The 21,722-nt window shown below is 37.6% G+C and overlaps 2 protein-coding genes across 3 annotated transcripts; one reads left to right on the top strand and one right to left on the bottom strand.

Annotated features, from left to right (window-relative positions):
* The first annotated feature begins 1,214 nt into the window (after window positions 1-1,214).
* Window positions 1,215-10,688, top strand: tnfsf10l3 (tumor necrosis factor (ligand) superfamily, member 10 like 3). Its single transcript, XM_065287202.2, has 5 exons — window positions 1,215-1,674; window positions 3,542-3,691; window positions 4,939-4,975; window positions 5,085-5,177; window positions 7,893-10,688. The coding sequence occupies exons 1-5, from the start codon at window positions 1,420-1,422 to the stop codon at window positions 8,348-8,350; spliced, it is 993 nt and encodes a 330-aa protein (XP_065143274.1). The 5' UTR covers window positions 1,215-1,419; the 3' UTR covers window positions 8,351-10,688.
* On the bottom strand, window positions 10,098-19,815 carry clcn5a (chloride channel, voltage-sensitive 5a). Of its 2 annotated transcripts, XM_065287201.2 has the most exons (12): window positions 19,585-19,815; window positions 18,732-18,917; window positions 17,719-17,870; window positions 16,185-16,284; window positions 15,560-15,870; window positions 15,255-15,461; window positions 14,815-14,895; window positions 14,158-14,703; window positions 13,894-14,080; window positions 13,090-13,488; window positions 12,482-12,698; window positions 10,098-12,386 (listed from the first exon to the last, which is right to left on the bottom strand). In XM_065287201.2, exons 2-12 carry the CDS (start codon window positions 18,874-18,876, stop codon window positions 12,296-12,298), a joined length of 2,436 nt encoding a protein of 811 aa, XP_065143273.1. In that variant the 5' UTR covers window positions 18,877-18,917; window positions 19,585-19,815; the 3' UTR covers window positions 10,098-12,295. The 2 variants fall into 2 exon arrangements, with proteins under 2 accessions (XP_065143273.1, XP_073668719.1); XM_073812618.1 differs by lacking the exon at window positions 19,585-19,815 and having other exon boundaries at window positions 18,732-19,046.
* Window positions 19,816-21,722: the final 1,907 nt, after the last annotated feature.

The following is a 21,722-nucleotide window of genomic DNA, read 5'->3' as shown; positions in this document are numbered from 1 at the left end:
TGTTAATGAGACCATTCCTTCTTCCTCCTCCTCTCCAGATGTTGCTCCTGCTGTAAAGCTGTAATGTGTGGGTGTGGAGAATCAGTGGGCGGCAAACGCAGCTGCACTCCAGCAAAACATCTGTCTCAAATACCATTCATTTGAATAGAGACCATTACCATGCATCAACAGGAAATCTCATAAACACTGTTGTCAGGCTATGGGTACATTGATCTTCCCTCATGTTCTGTTGCTGTTAGAAACTTTACAGAGAGTGATGTTAGGAGCATAAAGTAAGACTTTACTGATAAGTTGGCAATGATCTACAAAAGGCAGGAAACAATACTGATAAGAGAATATATAAATGATACATATGTGACAATGCCTGTGAAAACCCCGATGGAAGTCATCTTTTGTGAGAACATCATCCTATATAATACATAAATATATAAAGAACAGCCTGTGAAAATATAACCTTGATATCTTTAATAACGACTTAATAAGGTCATGTCAGAGATTAAAATCAATGTGAAATCAATGATTGAAATCTTTTATGCTTATAATCTCATAATTAGATTATGAGACTTTAGTCTGAATTTTTTTTATCTTCCAAACATATTTTCATTGCTTTGTTTTTTGTTTCTAAATTAAAAGCATAATTCGAGAATGAATGGGGATGTAATAACAATTTGTAAAGATAAGCCAAAGATAAGCCAAAAACTGTGTAAAACCACATTTTTAACAACACATTTGTGGTGTGAGAGATGGCAGCTTAACCCTTTCTTTCCATAAATCACATCCTATCTCAGAAATCAAAACAAATAATAAATATAATAACAACATAAAAGCAATAATAACACTATAATAATATGTTACATACGAATTATGTGGTGTAGGCCTACACTGTAAAAAATATGCAGCACTTTTGTCAAATCAACCTTTATTTTTATGTTACTTTAACTAAAAAAAATGTTTGACTTGCAAAACCAAGTTATTTTAACTTCATGCTGTTTTTTACAGCGTATATAACATGAAATGTGACACAGAAAGGTAAAATGTTGTCATAAATTTGAGTAGGCTATTTTATTATTCTAATAAATAATAATTATTTTTTTAAACAGTTTAAAATGCTTGTTTTTCACGTGTGAAGGTAAAATGGGAGGCACTTTATGGTGTCACATTAAAAATGAGAGGGCAGGTCTGTTAAATGAAACAGGATAGAGGTCGGATTAGTCCATTGTCAAACTCAAGGAGCAGCTCCGGAGAGAAACGCCTCGCGCAATCCCCGTCTTTTCATCAGTGACTTAAAGCAGGATTTACAGGAAAACAAACTCATAAAGATGAAATGCTTGCGATTTACCAAGGGGTCACCTCGCCTATACTCTGAGATTTGGTAGGCGAAATTAAACTTCTTTATTAAAAAGGGTCATTAAAAGTGTGATGGACATGGGCTCCCCGGCCCCTCCTCAGCGCGTGCTAGAATCGCTGGATCGGAACCCAGCGGGATCCGAAAGTAACTCTGAATATTTACAGTCTGTAAGCAGCGAGTCGAGTTCATTCATCATGATCGAGCCCAAGAACCGTCTCGAAGTACCGTCGAGGTTATGGGTGACGATGGTTGTGGTCATCGTGATCGTCCTTCAGGTTGCTTCGACCACAGGACTCTTCATATACCTGAATATGTCAGTGTCACAGGTACGAAACCATAATGCAACCATGTGTGTTTTTGATTAGATTTGTTCTTGAAATATTGCGTGGGCGGCGTATTATTACAGTAGTTAGGTTAAAATTTAAAACTTTATTTTATCTTTCATTTTTGCCATTATTACCAAATATTAAATAAAGATTACATTTTATAATGACTTAGGACATAATAATGGTCATTAGCAAATTGCATTACAGATCTGTCTTACCCTGCAGGCTGACATGTTGTCATTTCTGTATCAGGTTTACATGATATCATTTTTTCTAGCTGCTGATATGTTGCCATGAGAATTGGGTCATAGGCACTACAAATAAATTCTCATCTTTTGTCTTTTGTGTTGGGCCAGGGGCATTGTAATTAGGATAATGGGGGCAGGGAACCCCTAATAATCAAATCTAACCATTACAAGCTTCCCAATACAGTGATTAATAAAATATGTGCAGTTGACACATTACCCAGTGTTCAAACCAAATCTATACCCTTGTGTTTAATAGAGGCATAAAGACACAGATCTCTCTGAACTTGTATTGTAATTATCTCATGCATTCCTCAACACCCCTAAGAGCTTTTGGCATGTTCCTTTTGTATCCTGACACTTTCTTTTATGTACTGCGTGGGAAAGTTGTCAAACTATGAAGTCTTGCAATGTTCTGGTAAGTTGCACTGCACATTTTCAGATACATTTTTCCTTTATCATGATGGAAACATAATCACAACATAATCTACATTTAGGCATTTGGCAGACATTTTATCTAAATCAACACAAACAAAGCAAGTGCATTACAAGCTATACATTTTATCAGTTTGTGTCCTACCTTGGATCCATAACCTTTTGCCCCGCTAACGCAGTATTCGACCAGTTAAGCCAGTGCAACAGTACAAATTTTACAAGTTGTCTAATTCGTATGAATTCATATGAAGTTAATCATGCAAAAATGCATGATTATCATAAAAAATGCAATAACGAAACCCCAGGTCACATGGGCGAAGGCAAATCGTACAAAAATGTACAAATGTGGTCGTACAAACTAATACAAATTAGCCAACTCATAAAATATGTATTGCCATGAGATAGCGTTGGTCAGTGAACATTCAAACTGTTTGCAAGTTGGGAGGTGGTTTAGGAAACTCATAAACACTGCTTTACTAAGTTGGGTGTCATAACTGGAAACTTTAACTAAACTAAGCAATGATAATGCTGTCAGATTTAATTAGTATATTAATTACTTTCTTATCATCTCTGTTATCAGGTTTTGAAGGTCAGTGGTTTCAAAATGAGGAGGGTTTTGCCAGTGCACGTGATGAGTTAGACACAATACATATGGGGGGCTGAAAACAAAAGTAGTCTGCCAAAATTTTGACCACAGTATTTAGGGAGAAGACAGATATCTGTACCCACAGTTTAGTTATCCAGTGACAGGCACTTCAAAACAAAAAAAGTTTAACATCATCTTATGTTTTTCTTTTCTTCTTTTCTATAAACTTGTTATTTTAGTTATATTTTTCTCTTAGATTTATTTGCTGCAGGATCACCAGCACAGGCCAATTCACACTTTGACCTTCATTTTAATGTCTAATATTATTTTAATATACCAGCAGATTTGTGACCCTGTCTGTAAGATCCAGGCTAAAGTCTCATCATCTAATAATGAGATTAGGAGCATCAAAGTTTGATTTTACAAAATCAAGGTTATATTTACATTATGTAGGATGATTTTAAGTAAAAAACTGTAAATCACACAAACAAATGACTTTAGGTGGGTTTTCACAGACCGTTTATTACATTTACGCAAAGCATAATTTGGTTGTGGACATTTTGCATAGCAGTTGTGACCTGAGAATTTTTGTCATCCTTAGGCTCAAAATCAGGGTGTGACGGAGGAGCTGAGATGTCTTGGTCTTTTGAACGCTCTGGAAAAAGAGCAGGAGGTACCCGATGAACTCGTTCAGCTTTTTGGAGAGCCCTGCATTAAACTTGCAGAAGGACTCAAAGCCTACATTTCTAAGGTATAAATGAATGAAATGGATAAAGTCATCATTTAAATCTACAAAATACCAAAATACATAAATTTATGTTAGGCTTTTGCTTGAAGCAAGAAACAAGCGTGCGAGCACATCCCAAGCATGCTCTGCATGTGATCAGAGATGACATTGCTGTGGTTGGAGCACTGGGATTTAGTCTGTTTATTACATTTCTCATGGCATGTGGAGCTAAAGGCCTTAAGACATAAGCACATGGCAGGGTTGAGCGGTGGGAAGCATTCTGGAAAACACACAAAGCCCTGCTGTTATAACCTAAAGACAAAACAAATGGGAATATTTAACCAAGACCCGACATACAGCAATAATGTGCGCTGTCTTTTCTCAACTGTAGATATATGAGTTTTCCTCATTACAAGTGAAGTACGCCCTTTAATATTTAAGAGTGTAAAATGTATTTCACATGCGTTATTGGGGGGGCCTATTGCATTTAAACGTCCTGTCAGTGTTATTGAGCTCCGCATAAATAACATTTCATGAGACCTCTCTTCTCTCAGCCGTAGTTTAGATATTTTTTCCACTCTGGAGTCCCAGAAAAACCTGGCATTGGTTCTGTGGCTTGTTTTGATAAGTTTGCAATACTCAGATTTCTACCATTCGATATTGTTTCCATAAAATTGGACTCTGCACTTCAGTCGGACTGTATACGTGTGAGGAGCTTTAGAAACACAGTGTCTGTTATTATCTGAAGTTCCTGAGAGGAAAGACCAACCCTAAATGATGACATGAAGGAAAATTACTTGGGATAGTTCATACTGCTCTGTGTCCAGCTTTATGTGTAAGGTTTTATGATCATTTCCGAACGCCTGTTGTAATATTTTAACAACATATATTTGGAAAAAGGCAAGAGGTGTGTTGAGATATGCTCTAGCAGTCTCTGTGGCCCTACACTCTCAAAAATAAATGTACAAAAGCTGTCACTGGGAAAGTAATCTTTTCAAAGAAGTTGAAAAGGTACATATTGGTACCGAATGTATACATACTGTATCTGTACCTAAATGGTACATATTTGGACCTTTTTAAATGAGATTATCCCAGTGCTTTGTTATTTTTTCTGAAAGTGTAGATAGACTGAGTGGTATGGAAAATGGATATCTCTTTTATTATAGCAAAAAAAAAATGTCTAGTGTTTTTTAATGTCTAGTTTTGAGAGTTTAGTCTGTGCAGTTGCATTTGTCACAAATCTATATTTAAGAATTTCTGCTTTCTTTTAGGTCACAGAAAACATTATCTCAAAACAAACTTTTCAAGGTAACATAAAACCATCCATTTAAAATGTTCAATTTTGCTTTTTTTTTATTTACTGTATCTGGTTTGCTCATTGTTTACATTTTGTACTTTTGGTTTGTCTTTTTCACAGAGAGAGTAGCGATTCCTCCTCGTACGAAATTACTCACCACTGGCAACCCACGGCCATCCGCTCATCTCACTCTGAGAGACAGTGGACTTCAGGGTAAGTTTTGTCTTTGTAAACTTATATAAGCACAAATCCTTTTGGTTTCTGACACACATTTGAGTCATATCATTCAGAATAGTGAAAGTGCCTGTTTTAAAAATGTAATAAAATAACAAAATGTTTTAGACTTTTTATGAACTGATAGCCTGCATGAAAACAGCAGAAAAAAAGTGCAGCAAATGCTTTGTGGTCACAAACAAGTCTCAGTAGAGTTCCCCACATTCCTGAAAAGCAAAAGAAATCAATGGACCGTGTTTTTTCATGCACCACAGCCTCTACATAGTAAAACAATGTGTAGATGAGATAACTGTAGTGATGTCTACTAGCCCAAACTTGGTTTTCAACTTTAAAATGCACACTTAAAAATAATGGTTCTTTGTCAGGATATATGGTTCTGCTTTTAAAAGTTTTAAAGAGTTTGGCAACATAGAAAAGATTATTTTCTGATATATTATGCTAAAGGATATTTTATAAATATATATATATATATATTATATATCCTTTAAAATATAATATAATATATTAGGGATGTATATACAAATTCAAAATTGCTCTGCCGAAAACAAATATTCAATTACTTAAAATTAGAAAATAATACATATTTTCCATCAATACTGTTAGCCGATTGATATTTGACCATTTGGTGGTTATATTAACTTGCATTAACTAAATTCTGAAGATTTTCTGAATGTTATTTATTCATGACCATTAATAAGGGTGTCACGTTTTCGATTTTAAATCGAAGTCACAACCTTGAACCTGAGGGAATTGTCGATGCTGCCACGCCCCATGTCACGTCCGGTCATAAAAAATACATGCGTTGAGTGCTGCGAGTCAACCCTCTCTAACTTCGCTAGCTTCAGCCAGTCAAAAGATAGCATGGCAGATGCGGGAGACACCACGCGAGCTGCTCTTTACATGGGAAACAAAAACAGCAAGTGCCTCCTGCCTTCAGCTGAACTCAATCAGAGCACGCGCGTGTGCACAGCAGAGCAGCGTCTGTGTCAGGACCGGTCGTTTCTCTGAATTGAGATCTGTTTAAGTTTCACAAGAACTTATTTCAATTGCTTAAGAGTTATGAAAACAGCATTTAAACATTAATTATTGTGGTAGAGTCTCACAATCTCGTCTGACGGTAATAAAAGTGCATTTTTAAGGTCCAAAGTACTGAGAGGAATGTTCATCTGACTGACAGGAAGTTTTGTTTATCAGGTATGTGCATGTACCATATTTTTCCACTGGCAGCATTTTTTTGTGCTTTCAAAAAAAAGTAAAAACCGAGAATCGAAAAATGACCCTAGAAATTGAGGATTTGGAGAATCGTGACACCCCTAACCATTAATATTGAACATTAAACTAATGTTTCTATACATTTTCTATAGACGTTTCAGCAGTAACAACATAAACAAATGGCTTTCGTGGAACACAGTTAACTTCCAGTAAGCTCCGCAAAGAATAAATTACAACATAGTCCTTTTTTATAGGATTTTATTTAGGATAACAAGCAAAATAAACAACAAGTAGATTACCTTAGTTCAAATCATAGCTAAAGCATATAAAAAACTATACTGAGCTAACGTTACTGTGTAAAATTGTACTATATAATGTATAAAATGTATGTATTCGATTCCATGTATGTATAATGTATTCGACCTCATGGAAGTGTTTGGTGGCTTCTAAATTCATCTCTGTTTGGATCCTAAGGAATAAATGGGGCTAGGCTAAATGCTAACATATTCACGAAGCGCTGTACAAAGGTTACATACACGCATTGAAAAAAGATAGGTATGTTTTTATTCATCTAAGTTGAGGTAAGAACATAGTAAAATATTGAAAACGGTAGTGTTGTCCTTTAAGCTCCGTCCAGATGTGTAAACGCGAAAAACCATGTGCGTCCGATGAAACGGTCTATACACAGAACTCAAATTCATTGCATTTTCCTGTTCTCTTTTGATTGACAGGATATCAGTCCGATAGTGTGAAAATCGGTTTTATTGTCAGATACCGATTATTGGCCGATAGATCGGTGCATCTTTACTTAGAATGTCATCCACAGATACCGATGGATACCGATAGATTTGCTTTATACTTCTTGTTTAAAATTATTATATCATGATATCCTAAATGTACAGAGCGTACAAACTGTAGTTCAGTTGTTATTGTGACCCAATTCAAAATAATCACACAGTATGAGTTTTCCACCCTTTTTGATTGCCAGAATTTAATTTGCCCTGATCATCGGCTGTTTTTTAACAATAGTGGACAAAAATGCTTTTATTTCCCCATACTGAATATAGTATTTCTTATAATATACCCTACGTCCTTGACTGCCAAAATCTGCAGACTTGCCCAGACTGCAAAACAGGTTGTAGGTTAGTAAGATCCATCATGATCCAGCCTTAAGTTCAAAGTCTGAGATTTTTCCAGTAAAGCATCTAAAGTATGTTCCTGTTAAAGTATATAATTAACAGGTCTTTGGGACACAAATAGCTCCATTAACTTTTTTGGAGAAAAAGCCCTTAATTCCATTCAAACACCTTAATCTGTTTGTTCAAGGTTTGTAGGATCACATGAAGTACTGTAATATGGATGTGTGTTGAAGCAGGGTTGCACTCTTTTAGTAATGTTGATCTTCAGAAGCAGTATAGAGAAACCTTGCTCTACACTGAAATGATCCTACAAAATCTTTAATCTCCTTCTTCACTATCCCAGGTACCACAACTTTAATCCCCCAGACGGACCTTCACCAGTCCTGCCGGCATCCTGTTAGATCCTGGGGAAACCAGAGCTTTGGCTCGCACCTCCACAACATGACCGTGTCCGACGGGCGTCTGCGCATCCCACGCGCGGGCCGCTACTACCTGTACGGCCAGGTCTATTTTCGTTACCTCACCCTCTCCAGCGACGACTACCGTTCCGCCTCTGTCAGCCACCAGGTGGTGCAGTGCGTTTACAAGAAGACCGCCTACGCCCGGCCGATACAGCTCCTGAAGGGTGTGGGTACCAAATGTTGGTCCCCGGACAGTGAGAATGCCCTTCACTCCGTCTACCAGGGTGGCCTGTTCGAACTCCGTGCGGGCGATGAGATCTTCATATCTGTGTCTTCTCCCACAGCTGTGTATGCAGAAGACTCTTCCAGCTACTTTGGGGCCTTCCTGTTTGACCTCTGAGGGAGCCACAGCTGTGGCTTGTGGTTTCAATTCAAGGGAAGGGAAATGGGTTCTGCTGGAGGCCTTGCATGGGAACGATGAATTGGGGAAGCACAGAGACGTTGTGTAAAGGGGCTTTATACTGCCTTTGGGCATTTTCAAATAACTCTCTTATGACCAATTCACTTCTGTATGCGACGAGACGGATATGTCGAAAAATTCACATTCTTTACTAATGGAAGCAGTGTTTGGATAATTATCGTGTGACGCAAGGATGGTGAATTGACCTACATTGAGAAGAAAGCTCAGCATCTACAGCTGCACATATGATGTTAAAATAGACTTTTTAGAAATTTTTAAGTAAGATATTCTCCTTTCACTGAGCATATATGAACTTTTTTTGGATGGACTGATTATAACTGCTCCTGTATAGTTCAGTGGTAGAGCATTGCATTAGCATGGGTCTGAACCCTGAGACACACAAACTAAAAAAACTGAATAACTTGTAATGCACTGTAAGTTGCTTTGGATAAAAGTGTCTGGCAGATGCATAAATGTAAATGTAAGGGAGGGCTTTGTGATGACAGATTTCAAAGTGTGTTTTCTTAAAGGTCACCTAAAATGAGAAATTCACTTTTATATGTTGTTCGAAGATAATTGTGTGTGTACACAACCATACTGTAATGTTAATATCTGCTTATTCCTTTTTTTAATTCCCCATAAAACTTCAACAGTCTCATTGAACAAGCGGTTGACGTTTTCTTAGCAAACTGATGTCACTTTGCACAGGCCCCGCCCACAACCGTCCAAAGACCACAGCTAGGTCATAATTTCTATTTGAAATCTTCTTTACATAATTCGTTGCCACACATTCATTATGAGTAATGAAGTAAGGTGATTGTCATATTTAAAATGGTGTATGATAACAGTAAACAGAGGGAGAAGCAGCAGCTCATTTGCATTTAAAGAGACAAAAACAAAATTGCACCTTTTTCCTGCGCACCCAAAAATGGGTATAATAAATTATTTATAGGGTATTTGGACCTTACACTTAACAGGCACTTTATGGAAACTAATATTACATTTAGCAAAATAACCATATTAGGTGACCTTTAAATTCCTAAAAACATGTATAAGGACCTCAGTTATTTAACACAATGGTTCAATTTAACAAATGTACTAACAGGACTTGTAAGGATTGTGCAAGCTGGTACTCAGAAAAACATTCAAAACATTTTAGTAGTTTTTTTTCATGCACTAGCACTTCTTTATGTTTTTTTAATGTTACACCCTTTATGTTGTTCATTCTTTTCTATATAGACCATGACTGATCTTAGACCAGAAGTCTCCAGGAGACTCCATTTAATTAAAGGCATTTGTTTTCTGGGAAAGAAAACCAGCCATCATGAGTCAAACCTACAGCCTTGATGTCTGAAGTGATTTTGTCAAAGATTACCATAACCCACAGCTAAAGTGACAACAATAAAAGTCAAAGGATGCGGGTACGACAAAGTTTTGACATGATGCATGAATGACTAATCTTATCTTCTACTGTACTTACCATCAAAAGTAAACCCTTTTCGAAGAACCTGTTTATTTCTCACTCATTCCTAATTATAGCCAAGAGCATATCCTGCTTGCATTATAATCTCAAATGTGATCCAGTAGACAGTCGATGAGTAACGCTGAGATCACACACAGACAATAAAACTGAGGTGTGTACATCACCTACATTTCAAACCGTAATAAAAAAACACTGAAGAGCAAGTTACAATATTGTATTTTATGTAGCGCTTATGAATAAATTACATGGATAATGTGACATTCATATTTAACACTAATGCATAAACGACAATGTTAAAAAAAACGACCAGTATACACAATTTAAAACAATGAGTACATTAACCCAAAACAATTATTGCAGAGAACCATTACAATGATTAATACACAATAATGCCATTTTCTGATAAGATGTTTTTGTCATGAAGTGGCGGATGCCGATAAAGAAAAAAAAATGAATCAGAAATACATAACCTACTGGGTTTGAAACTTTCCTGCACTGTTAATAAAGATTTATAATGCTTTAATTCTGTATGATTTTATAAACGTATAGTGGTGTTGTATGCAGCGAAAAGCAAATGATTTAAAGTTGCTGACCCAGACAAATGCAGGCTGTAAACATTACAATGGAACAATCTGGGCAAGTACTGCATACAAGAAAATTACACAACACTTTGCATGCTCAGATTACATATTAACATGCACTGGAATAAAATGATACAAATATGAATTATATGACAATATCAGGGCGCTCTTGTGATAGCAAAAGCAATTCATAGGTTGGTCAAATTTATGGTCTGAGTTAAAAAAGTAATTATATGATTCAAAATCCATTAAAGAATTTGCATAGGGAAATGCCTAATACTAACTGGTTTTAACAAATGTATTGTGCACGCAATGTTAAAGGGACACTCCACTTTTTTGAAAATATACACATTTTCGAGCTCCTCTAGAGTTAAACATTTGATTTTTACCGTTTTGGAATCCATTCAGCTCTAGCACTTTTAGCATAGCTTAGCACAATCCATTGAATCTGATTAGACCATTAGCATCGCGCAAAAAAATAAACAAAGAGTTTCTATATTTTTCCTGTTTAAAACTCGCAGCAGCCGAAAATAGTCCCCTTGGTTACTTTCAATGGCAGGGGACTATTTTGAGGCAGTGCGTAATATCACTACGCCTGCTGCAGCCATGGTACCATCAGCAAAGTCCTTGATTATTACGCCATAATGAGAGTATAGTTCCTAGCCATATCTGCCTAGAAAATCACAACTTTTAAATTTTCCATTGGTCTAAGTACACGATGTAACTACAGAAGAGTCAAGTTTTAAATAGGAAAAATATAGAAACTATTTGGTTATTTTTTAGCGCGATGCTAATGGTCTAATCAGATTCAATGGATTGTGCTAAGCTATGCTAAGGGTGCTAGCGCCAGATGCGGAGATCGGCTGAATGGATTCCAAAACGGTAAGAATCAAATGTTTAACGTAAATGTATTGGCGGGAAAATGAGCATATTTTCAAAAAAAAAGTGGAGTGTCCCTTTAAGCAGCTGATCATAACAATATTATTAATTTAGAAAATTGCACATAAAGATATAATAAAAAAATGCTTGTCATACAATAATTGCTCAGTGAAATACAGCCCAAAATTTTGAAAACATGGTTATATTTTTAAATCATCAGAAATGGAAAAACAACAGGCACACAAGATGTTATGTCCTGCCTTAAAATATAACCTTAATGCTAGCATTTTGCTTAAGAATTTTCAGATGATGGAATATTTGTAAGTGCTCATGCAATCGAAAAAAGTAAAATTAACATGTAAACAAATAACAGTTTGACTTTTACATCAGTAACATATCTGAAACCATGAGAACTTCAAGGAAATGTGCAATGTACATCCGTCACTGATTACTTGTGACTAAATAGTGTTGTACAAAGTAAAAAGATGTGTTTTGGGCTTGACTAATATGATCCAACAGAGGCCATGTAGGTGAACATCCGTATTTTGCAGGAATAATAAGAGATTAATGCTATAGAGGTGGACAATGCTACAAGTGTTAGGACTGTAATTGATTTAGTCTGAGCTTAATCTTTATTCTTTACCTGTGTGGTAACTTATGTAAGTCTTGATATGTTATGATAGGTTGGTTACTTGCACAGACCAGTACTCGGGTGCGCTCGGATTTGACTCGGTCCCAATGTGCTGGAGTGCATAGAAACGTGTTGCTTCTGTAAGTTTTGTATTGCCTGCACCAGTGAGGCTCAACAAAATGGTTTTCACAGTGTGAATGGACACTAATCCAGTACTGACAGTTCTATAGTGCAAATCATTTGGCCAGACTGATGTTTTCTTCCCAACACATGGTTTCAAACTGGGGATATCAAACATCCAGTTTGGCAGTTCAGTTGAAGAGAATCGAGTCAGGGTCTCGGTTGGCCATCTGAGCCATGTGTTTCAGAATGTCCTTTTTGGTGATAATGCCCAGTAAACGCCTGTCGGAAAAAAAACACAATTATATTGAGCTGTTTACTCGTGCACACAATGCATATATGCATTAATCTGATATGCGCTCGACTAATAGTTTTACCCGTTGTGAGTGACGAGACATTGGCGCAGGCCCAGCTTGCGGAATATGTCCACCACGATGTCCATGGCGGTGTGGTCGGTAACGGTGAAGGGGCTCAGATCCATGATGCCACGAAGCTTCAATGGGGGAGGGCTGTTGGGTGGTTGTGGAGGTGTGTATTCAGTGAAGAAGATTTTGGAAGGGCTAACCACACCCTCCTGACGCTGTCGAGCGTTATCTGCCAGAGGGAGATGAAGAATAACAAACCAACTGTGAGACATACAATCCACTTGCATACAAATACAATAAGGGATTAGTTATTGTAGGTTTCGGAAGGAATAGTTTACTTAACCAACAATGAAAATCCTGTGATTATTTACACAGACTGTCAGGCTCCAAAAAAGACCAAATATAACATCAAAGTCACACAGGCTACATTTATGGTGCGTATTTGGAGCTTGACTGACCCTATCCCTATAAAAGCAGCTAAGACATTATTCTCAAAATTTCCTTTTGCATTACACACAGTACAATTTCGATCAACTATTTCTACAAACACATGGTGTAGCAAGCTTACCCCAAGCCCAACTTTCTTTCCTAAATAAGTCTGTAGTGTAATATATTCTTACCAATAGAAATAATCAAATCCCTGCGCAACACGAATCCCACAAGCCTCTGAGACTCTTGCGAGACCACCACAGGAAAACCACTGTACGACGTTTCAGCGATGAGCGCCTCGACTTCCTCCACGCTCATTCCATCCTGCGTCACCACGGAGAGAGGTGGGTCACTACGTCGAGGTCTCATCACGTCCATGGCCAGAGTCTTGTGGCTGAACTCCTCCTTGGACTCCAGGAAGGGGTATCCATTGAGACGGATGTGGGCCTCGTAGATACCCTCTCGACCCAGGGCATCTGCCACCCATTTACTAGTCATAGTGGCGGCCATTAGAGGCACGATGTATTCCAGACCGCCCGTGAGCTCGAACATGATGACCACCAAGGAAACGGTCATACGGGTCACACCACCTGTGAAGGTAAGATATATCGGGGTTTTTTTTTTAATGTGTGCACTTTTAATCTTTGTACAGCGCTTCTTGAATGTGTTAGCATTAGCCTAGCCCCATTCATTCCTATGGCTCCAAACAAAAGTTTTATTATGTGCCACCATATTTACTCATGTAACAGTCTTTAAATAGGGAAAACATGAAAGTTTTCTAAATTCATCCCTGTTTGGAGCCATAGGAATGAATGGGGCTAGGCTAAATGCTAACACATTCATGAGGCGCTGTAAAAAGATTAAAAGTGCACATGTAATAATTTGTCTAAGTTGAGGTAAGAAAATAATAAAAATTAAAAAATGGTAGTGTTTTCCTTAAAAAAAAAAACACACAATGTTGATGACAAACTTAGCGTAACACTGAAGACTCATACCCAAGCAGGCAGCAGCGCCCACCATAGCGTAGAGGCCTGGGGTGATGCAGTCTGCTCCTGGTGAGCACCAGCCTCTGAAGATAATCCAGTCATGGTGGTAATAAGCAAGTTGCTCCATACCTACACCAAGTAGTCTGCCTGCAATCGCACCTACGGCCATACTGGGGATGAAGAGACCTGAAGGTACCTAAAGGGGTACATGGAGTTATTGTAAAACATCTAATGTCATTGTTTATTCGGCTGTCTCTACGTTATGCGACGTACCTTCATGCCGAATGTCACCACAGTGATGAGCAACTTAAAGACCAGGGCCAGTGCTAGCTGCCACATGGCTGTGTAGACATCATGCCCTGCCGGTCTGTCGGGCAGAGCGTTACTGCTGCTCTTAGTAACGCTGATGTTGGCGTAGTTACAGAGCTGCGAGGAATCCAACAGGCCGCAATCGTTGAACAACTCCGAGATCAGCTCGCTGGTGCTCATACGAGTGTAGCTGTTGGGAAACGCCAGCACAGCTGTAATCGCAGTTACAACTAGCACCTCCAGGACCGGATAATGGCCCAGCCGTGTGGTCTTTCGTCGCCGACACCACGCGATGTTTGCACGGATGAAAAAGGCACCCCAAATTCCTCCGAATATACCCAATAGGACGAAGGGTATCAACTCTAGAAGGTGCCACGGAGAGTGGAACTCCACGTAGAACAGCACCAGCCTGCTGTTACCGAACGGGTTGATGGAGCGAAGGGTAAAAGCAGCCACCAACGCAGCAAAGAAAGAGCGCCACAGCGTCTTCAGGGGGAAATAATAACTTACCTAGAGGAGAACGTTGGGTGAGATTTTGTACTGACACTAGAAACATTGAGATGGGGCACAATCCTCTATTTACAGATGTGCAGAAACAACAAGGGTTAAGAGTATGCTTGCCTCTTCCAGACTGAAGAGAACACCACCGATAGGGGCGCCGAAAGCTACTGACACGCCAACGGCCGCTGCAGCAGACAATACCTGATGGACATACAAACCAAAAAATACAGCTCAACAATACACTGTGCTTATCACAGAAAAGGGACGAATCAACAAATCTGTAAAAATAATATGTGATCTAATATTTGGTCTCGTCTTGATGTCAACAGAAAACATTCTGAGAATTATTTTACTACACGAAACCACAAAAACAGGCAACCAGAATGTCCTCAGTATGAAGCCGCAAAAATGTAACAACAAATGTATTTTTAGAGCAAAACACATAAGGAGATTGTATTACTTAAGAGTAACCACCTCCCTCGCTAAATCATCAATACTTTAAGTCTTATTAAGCTATTTTTATTTAAAAATATGTCCACTTTTTTATCTTCTCACTATACCTCTCGTCTCTTTGCCTCATTCTTGCGGTACTTGGTGAAGAGGTGACACAGGATGTTAGCACAACAACAGGCCACATGGACTAAAGGCCCTTCTTTGCCCAGACTGAGACCAGATGACACGGCCAGCACTAGGGTGATGGTTTTGATCATAAGAGTCCATTTACCGAGATAACCTCTGATGATAAACCCACTCAGTATGGTCTTGATCTAAAAAGAACATTTTATGATTGCATAAACTCGGTTTATAAAGAAATGTCACGTAAAGCCTTCAAGGCAGTGATTAAATATTACACTTCTTTGCTTACCTCAGGTATTCCAGAGCCACATGCATAGGGGGCAAAGGCCCTGACCAAAGACACAGCCAGGAAGGAGAAAAGCAGAGCCCAGCAGACATACATCAAGTAATTCATGATGTAAGCGAAAGGCCCGTCATTGGTACCTACAATGAGCTCAGCCCAGCTTTTCCAGTTAGGGCAGTTGTCTCTATCCTGGAAAGTGGTCTCATTAGAGTTCCAGCAGCAGTGCTCATGGTTGAACCAAAAGCCATTTAGACACACACCCTCCTTTAGATCTGTCATCCAATGAGCAGAGATATCAATCCCACCAGCCAGTGCACCTGGAACATACAAGAAGATACATATATGAAAGAATTATGTTAACTAGGGCAGCACAATATACAGAAATATATGCATATAGCAATAATTCTTCATAGGGGTGCAAATCAAAGTTTTAGGTTAGAGACTGGCACACATTTTTGGAATATATTTTAATGAAGTTAACAAACATGATTGAAGCATAATATTGCATATCATATCTCACATCAGCAAATTATTGCACATTGCATTTTTCTTCAACATCATGCAGCCTTAGTAACAACTGGTTTACTGATTTTTTATAAAGTTAAATGTTAAAAATTAGAGAAGAACCAACCTGACATCAGCCCCACGAGCAGCATGAGAAGCCAGCCAGAGAAAGCATCACTGATACTCTTCATCAAAGCCCATGTTGACTCTTTACTCTTAGTAGCAATCTAACATACAGCAAAATTGACCACAAATAAATACAACCAAGTTGAGATGATTTGTTATGACTTTAATTCTTTCTATATAAATCTTATTTTTATCTCATCCATGATTCATTCCAGATGACATTCTGACAAATACAAAGGATTAATACAACATTGCATTTAGTTGTGTGACCAATGGCGGCCGGTGACTTCTGTTCCGAGCGTCATGTGAACCTGGCCATGTCAAAATATGTGCCTGCTGCAAATGCATTAAAAGTGTTTATGATAAAAGAGACTCTCACATTTACAAAATACTCACAAGACACTTATGTAACACTAAACTCTGATTACACATGAGATTAAGCCAGTATCTGGCAAACACAAGAATTCTTTTTTCGTTAACCTCTTCGAATTGTCTGCACCAGGCACATGTTTTGACATGACGCGTAATGCATGTAGGTTCACATGACACGCTAAACACATATTTTGACGAGCTTTAAATTTGTGCGCCCGAAAAAGAAGTCACTGGCTACCCCTGGTGACCTAACATTCCTAACAGTCCTCAATCCTTGACATAACGTCCATCTATGCATTTCTGCCAAAGCGCGCATTTTTGTTTACTTTCATCTGCTAGCATCAGTAAGTTGATGCGATGCAGCATCAAAGCGGTTGTAGCAGTGAAAACACAGCGAAAGAGACAGAAGACAAGCGTGTGTTTAGGACTACAGGTGATATTGTCCATGCAAAACGTAGTGTCCTCTCTCCCGCATGTTGATAAGTTTTTTTTTTTTTTAAGAAAAATCTCTCAAAAGAGACCACTGCAGAATTGTTTGACTGTTTTATCTGATGTTGTCAAATCAAATGCTTAAGTTTAACAAATTTATTTTTTATATTAATTTATTTTTCAATTTAATTACCTTTTTTCTAAAACTACCTCAGTGATTGTCACCATTGCACATTTTGGCACAAAATACTGAAAGACTGACTGTTGCCTCCATAAGCTTGATTTTATGTTACATTTTGCCCCTCATTATTCATTTTTCTTTATTTTAAAAAAGTGTATTTTTGTTAGTTTGTTTTTGTAAATGTTTAAATTGGAACAGGGATTGTGCAATTTTCATGTATGATGTTTGCATTTTTAAGTAAAATGTAACTGCTTAATAGGCACCTAATAGAAAATAGGCACGTAAAAAAAAAAACTAATCGGATCAAATTGTCATGGCATCGAAGAAGTGTTTGATGTATCGGCAAAAATTGCACTGCTGGCGGAAAAATCGATTTTGCATCGAATCGTAATGAACTGTCTAATTTACACCCCTAATTATAAGTACACGTTTTTGGATAAAAGCGTTTGCCAAATGCAAAAATATACTCTACAGTCAAAAAGTTGTCACCAAGAAATTAATATGAAAACTCTTTTATACAGTGTTTGGGTTAAGAGTAATTCAGGAGCGTAACCTCTCGATGGCGATCCCGATCCTTGGATTTCTCCCGGACCCAATCAATAGTGTTGAAGTCTTCATACGTGCCCACCCCAGGCACCGGTTCATCTAGCAAATCCATCAATTTAGGAACCCCATTGGGCCCGTCTACACCTCCATATGAACCACCTGAACAGATAAGGGGTAAAAAAATACAAATAACAAGCTGTGACGCCTCAGGGAGAATGTCCTAGTGATCATCACATTAGTCAATTCACATTTATGGTGGTGCACAGTCCAGTTCTGTCCAGTCCTTCACATGACTTTTATGACCAAAGATTTAACAAGTGCCAGGCAATTAACTTGCACAATGGAAAAACACTGCAATAAAACCAGCAACAGTTAATAATTGTCATCTTTTTTAGAAATGAAGCGTAAGCACACACCAAGTTAAAATATCAACATTGCACCCAAAATGTTAACATTATGACATCACATATGCTGCGTGGAAGTCCCTAACCACATACTACTATTGAAGGACTAAAGACTAAACAAAAGCACCCTACAAAGTAAGTGATATCAAACACAAAAGATGTTCAAGGAAAACGGATGGATGTAAACCTGACACCAGTCACCATATGAAACTAGCCACAATAGATAAACCTAGAGGGGAAACTTTGATCCCGCTGATAAAAAGATTTGTCGTGGCTTTTCTGTGTGGGGGGTGGCAAATACCAAAGTTGTGACCTCAGCGTTTTCTCACCACTATTTTCTCACAGATGCACAAACGCTTGAGACCTATACATTACACATTTGCCCCTAAACCTATATCAAATGATGGGAGAAAAGGCAAAAACCATGAGATTCTTGGGAATGACAATAAAAATGAATTAAACATGAGATAAACAATCTGACTTAAATTCAAACACCCCACATCATTTTCAATTTTATCATTGAAGCCACTTTCAGTCCTCTTTGTCTTATGCCATGGAGATAAATGAAATACGCACAGCTGTTGTTGTTATTCCCAGAAAGAAATGTGACACTTACCCGAGCAAAAGTCCCGGTCCAGAGGAGGCACGTCATCCGTGCTGGAGAAGTCCAGTGTTGCTCCGGCGATCTCCACCATATCCTCATCGCTGGTCCCACTCTGGAGGCTGTTGAAGCTCTCGCTGCAATAGCCTGTGTTTTCCATCTTTCCTCCACACAGTCTCAGACATAGAAATGTCCTTTGACCTGAGCGTAAGAGATTCCATTAAAGTTAAAGCTTGACATGGACCCACCCCTACTATTAATGTTTACCATACACATCTAGATTGAACAGTAACATGACTGCAAGCTACAACATTTAACGTTACATCTTGAAGTCATTTCATAAGTAACTGTTATATGACTCTGGATGGAGTTGTGCTACGAATATATACATTGTTATTTAAGTCCTAATAGCGATAAATCTATTCAAAAAATAGATTTAAATCAACAGTTTCTGTGTGTCTACTGTCATGATGCCAGCATAGGTTGCTGAGTTAGTAAACCACAAGCAATGACATCAGCAAGCTTGGAATACAATACAAGTCATTTTAGCTTAGCCAACTAGCTAACGTTAGCCAAATAACATGTAAAATATGCACAATGCCTAGAAACATCACCAGTAACACTTATGCAAAACCAGATAGAGCTGTCAACAGTGAGAAACTACGAAGATTAATTTAATCTTAAAAATACATCATAGGCAGATTAGCGGGATAGCTAAAGAAAACGGCTTGCTAACAAACGGTCTTTAAATAAACTTAATAACGGTGGCTTAATACTATCAGGCTAGAATGCTCCATTACATATTTAAAAGTTAACAACACAACAGGTTAACCGGAATGACACTAAAGTGAAACTAGTAAACATTTACCTTGTTTGCTACGTTATGTCACCCAGCCTCAGATGCTTATGACGTAGGGGCGCCGACAGACATCAATAATCGAGTAACGATAACAATCAGATGAGAATCGATGAACACTGTCTGACTGGAATAGATTGTACAAAATACTACTCGACTTAAAAAGAAAGAGCAAGCATAGATAATAAAAATTATAATTGTTAACGAGTTCTGAAAAATAACATTCGCCAAACTCTATATATCAGTGGATATTTTAGTCTTGTTAACCGTCTTTGACACTGTCCCCAGTGAAGCCTCCATATCCACAATTTCCAGTGAGTAAAAAAATCCTAGATCTTGGCATTGCTTAAAAAGGTGTATAAAACATTTAAAAAACATATATTTTGATGCTTTACATGTAGCTTAATGATTGTGTTGTTGTACGAATAGTTACCCTAACCCTAAAATCCTGAGGTCCCCTTTAGTCTGTTGAATGGGCCCCTAACCCCTAACACTGCTGTAAACAGGCGCTGAAATCAGATAAATATTGCCATCTGCTGGTGATAGAGTAGTATTATTCTCCTGCTAAAATATAAATCTTACACTTATGATTTATTTTTGGATTTTTTTAATATAAAATATAGTAGATACTAATATATTAAAAAACAGCATTTATAATAAAAAGGCTGAGTTAAATAAATAAAAATGGACATCAGTTTCCAATAATAGCTTTAACCCTTCAGCAAATTTTATGGACACCAGTGATTACGTGTTATGGACTTTGTATTGCCATCAAAGATCAGGACTGCTCCCTTTCAAAAATCATCAAATTAAAAGAGGACATCACATACACAAACAGTGCCCAGGTGACTAATATAAACAAACAAATATTTTTGGAGGTTATTTCTGTTTGTGCTGATTAAATACACAGATTTTGAGGACCAGATCATTCTGTTTAAGCACATATACTGAACTTTCATCTGTCAGGTGAGAAACTGAGGCTGGGCATGGACTTTTTCTGTATTAGCAATTTAGTATATGAATATATATTATGTAATTGATTTTGTAACGCACTTATTTATTTTAAACTCAAAAAACTACACATATACTCCAAAAACAAACAGTGCTAAATAGCACTAAAAGTGGTTCTCATGGCTTGTAATAATAGAGGAACCATTTTTTAGTGCTATATAGCACCTATGAAGTACCTATGCAGAACCATATGGGGGTCATATAGCACCACTGTAGCACCACATAGCCTACGGTTCTACGTAGCACTATATGGTGCTACACAGGTACTTCATCTGTGCTATATGGCACTTAAAATGGTTCCTCTATGATTACGAGTCAAGAACCACTTTTAGTGCTATTTAGCACCGTTTGTTTTTAGAGTATTTAATAGTATAAACATTAAACATGCTGACATGCAAAACTGAGTTCACTAAAGGCATGATCAATATTAATAAAGATTAAAATTCTCAAAAATAATTTTTGAAATATGGTGACAATGTGTATCAGCACAGGACATGCCAACTTTTCAATACAACGTTTATGACAACTACCCTATTTGTCCTATAATTTCAATACACCCTACACATCAACCCTGAGTTCAAAATATCATGTTACATTTTTCAGTGGGTGAAAGTTTTATATTCATGCGTGCTTAGAGATTCAATCACAGCTACCAAGTGAGATCCACTTTGTATGTTCTTATGTCATTTTAACCCTCAAAATTGCATATTGGACTATTCAAAGACCTGAAAGCCAAACAAAGTCTTTTACAAAATGTCCTTTTCACTTTTTGTGCAAGCAGATATTGATTAGTTAAAATTTATTTTTGTGCAACAAAATAAAACACTTACTGTTATTGCAATGATTATATGAAATACTCTATAAGCATACAGTGAATGTAAAAATGTGACTTTCAAAGCTAATCAGTCAGTCTAATGCATGAATAAAGCACTATCTCTCTAACTTGCCCATTATCTTTGGATGCATTAATGGATTCAAAGATAAGAAAAGAGGATGTGCATATCTCTGTATGGACTGTCTACATGTTATCTGAATGAACTTGATGACCTGTTCATTCAGAATAAATGTCTCTCATGCATTGTGAAAGAGATGAGCAAGCTTTTTGATCTCCATTCTCAAATAATTCCCAACAAACCTCT

This window comes from Paramisgurnus dabryanus, chromosome 18, assembly GCF_030506205.2.
Source record: "Paramisgurnus dabryanus chromosome 18, PD_genome_1.1, whole genome shotgun sequence".
Classification (NCBI taxonomy): domain Eukaryota; kingdom Metazoa; phylum Chordata; class Actinopteri; order Cypriniformes; family Cobitidae; genus Paramisgurnus; species Paramisgurnus dabryanus.
Note: the sequence above shows the minus strand (reverse complement) of the source record. Positions and strands in the feature narration are given on the sequence as shown.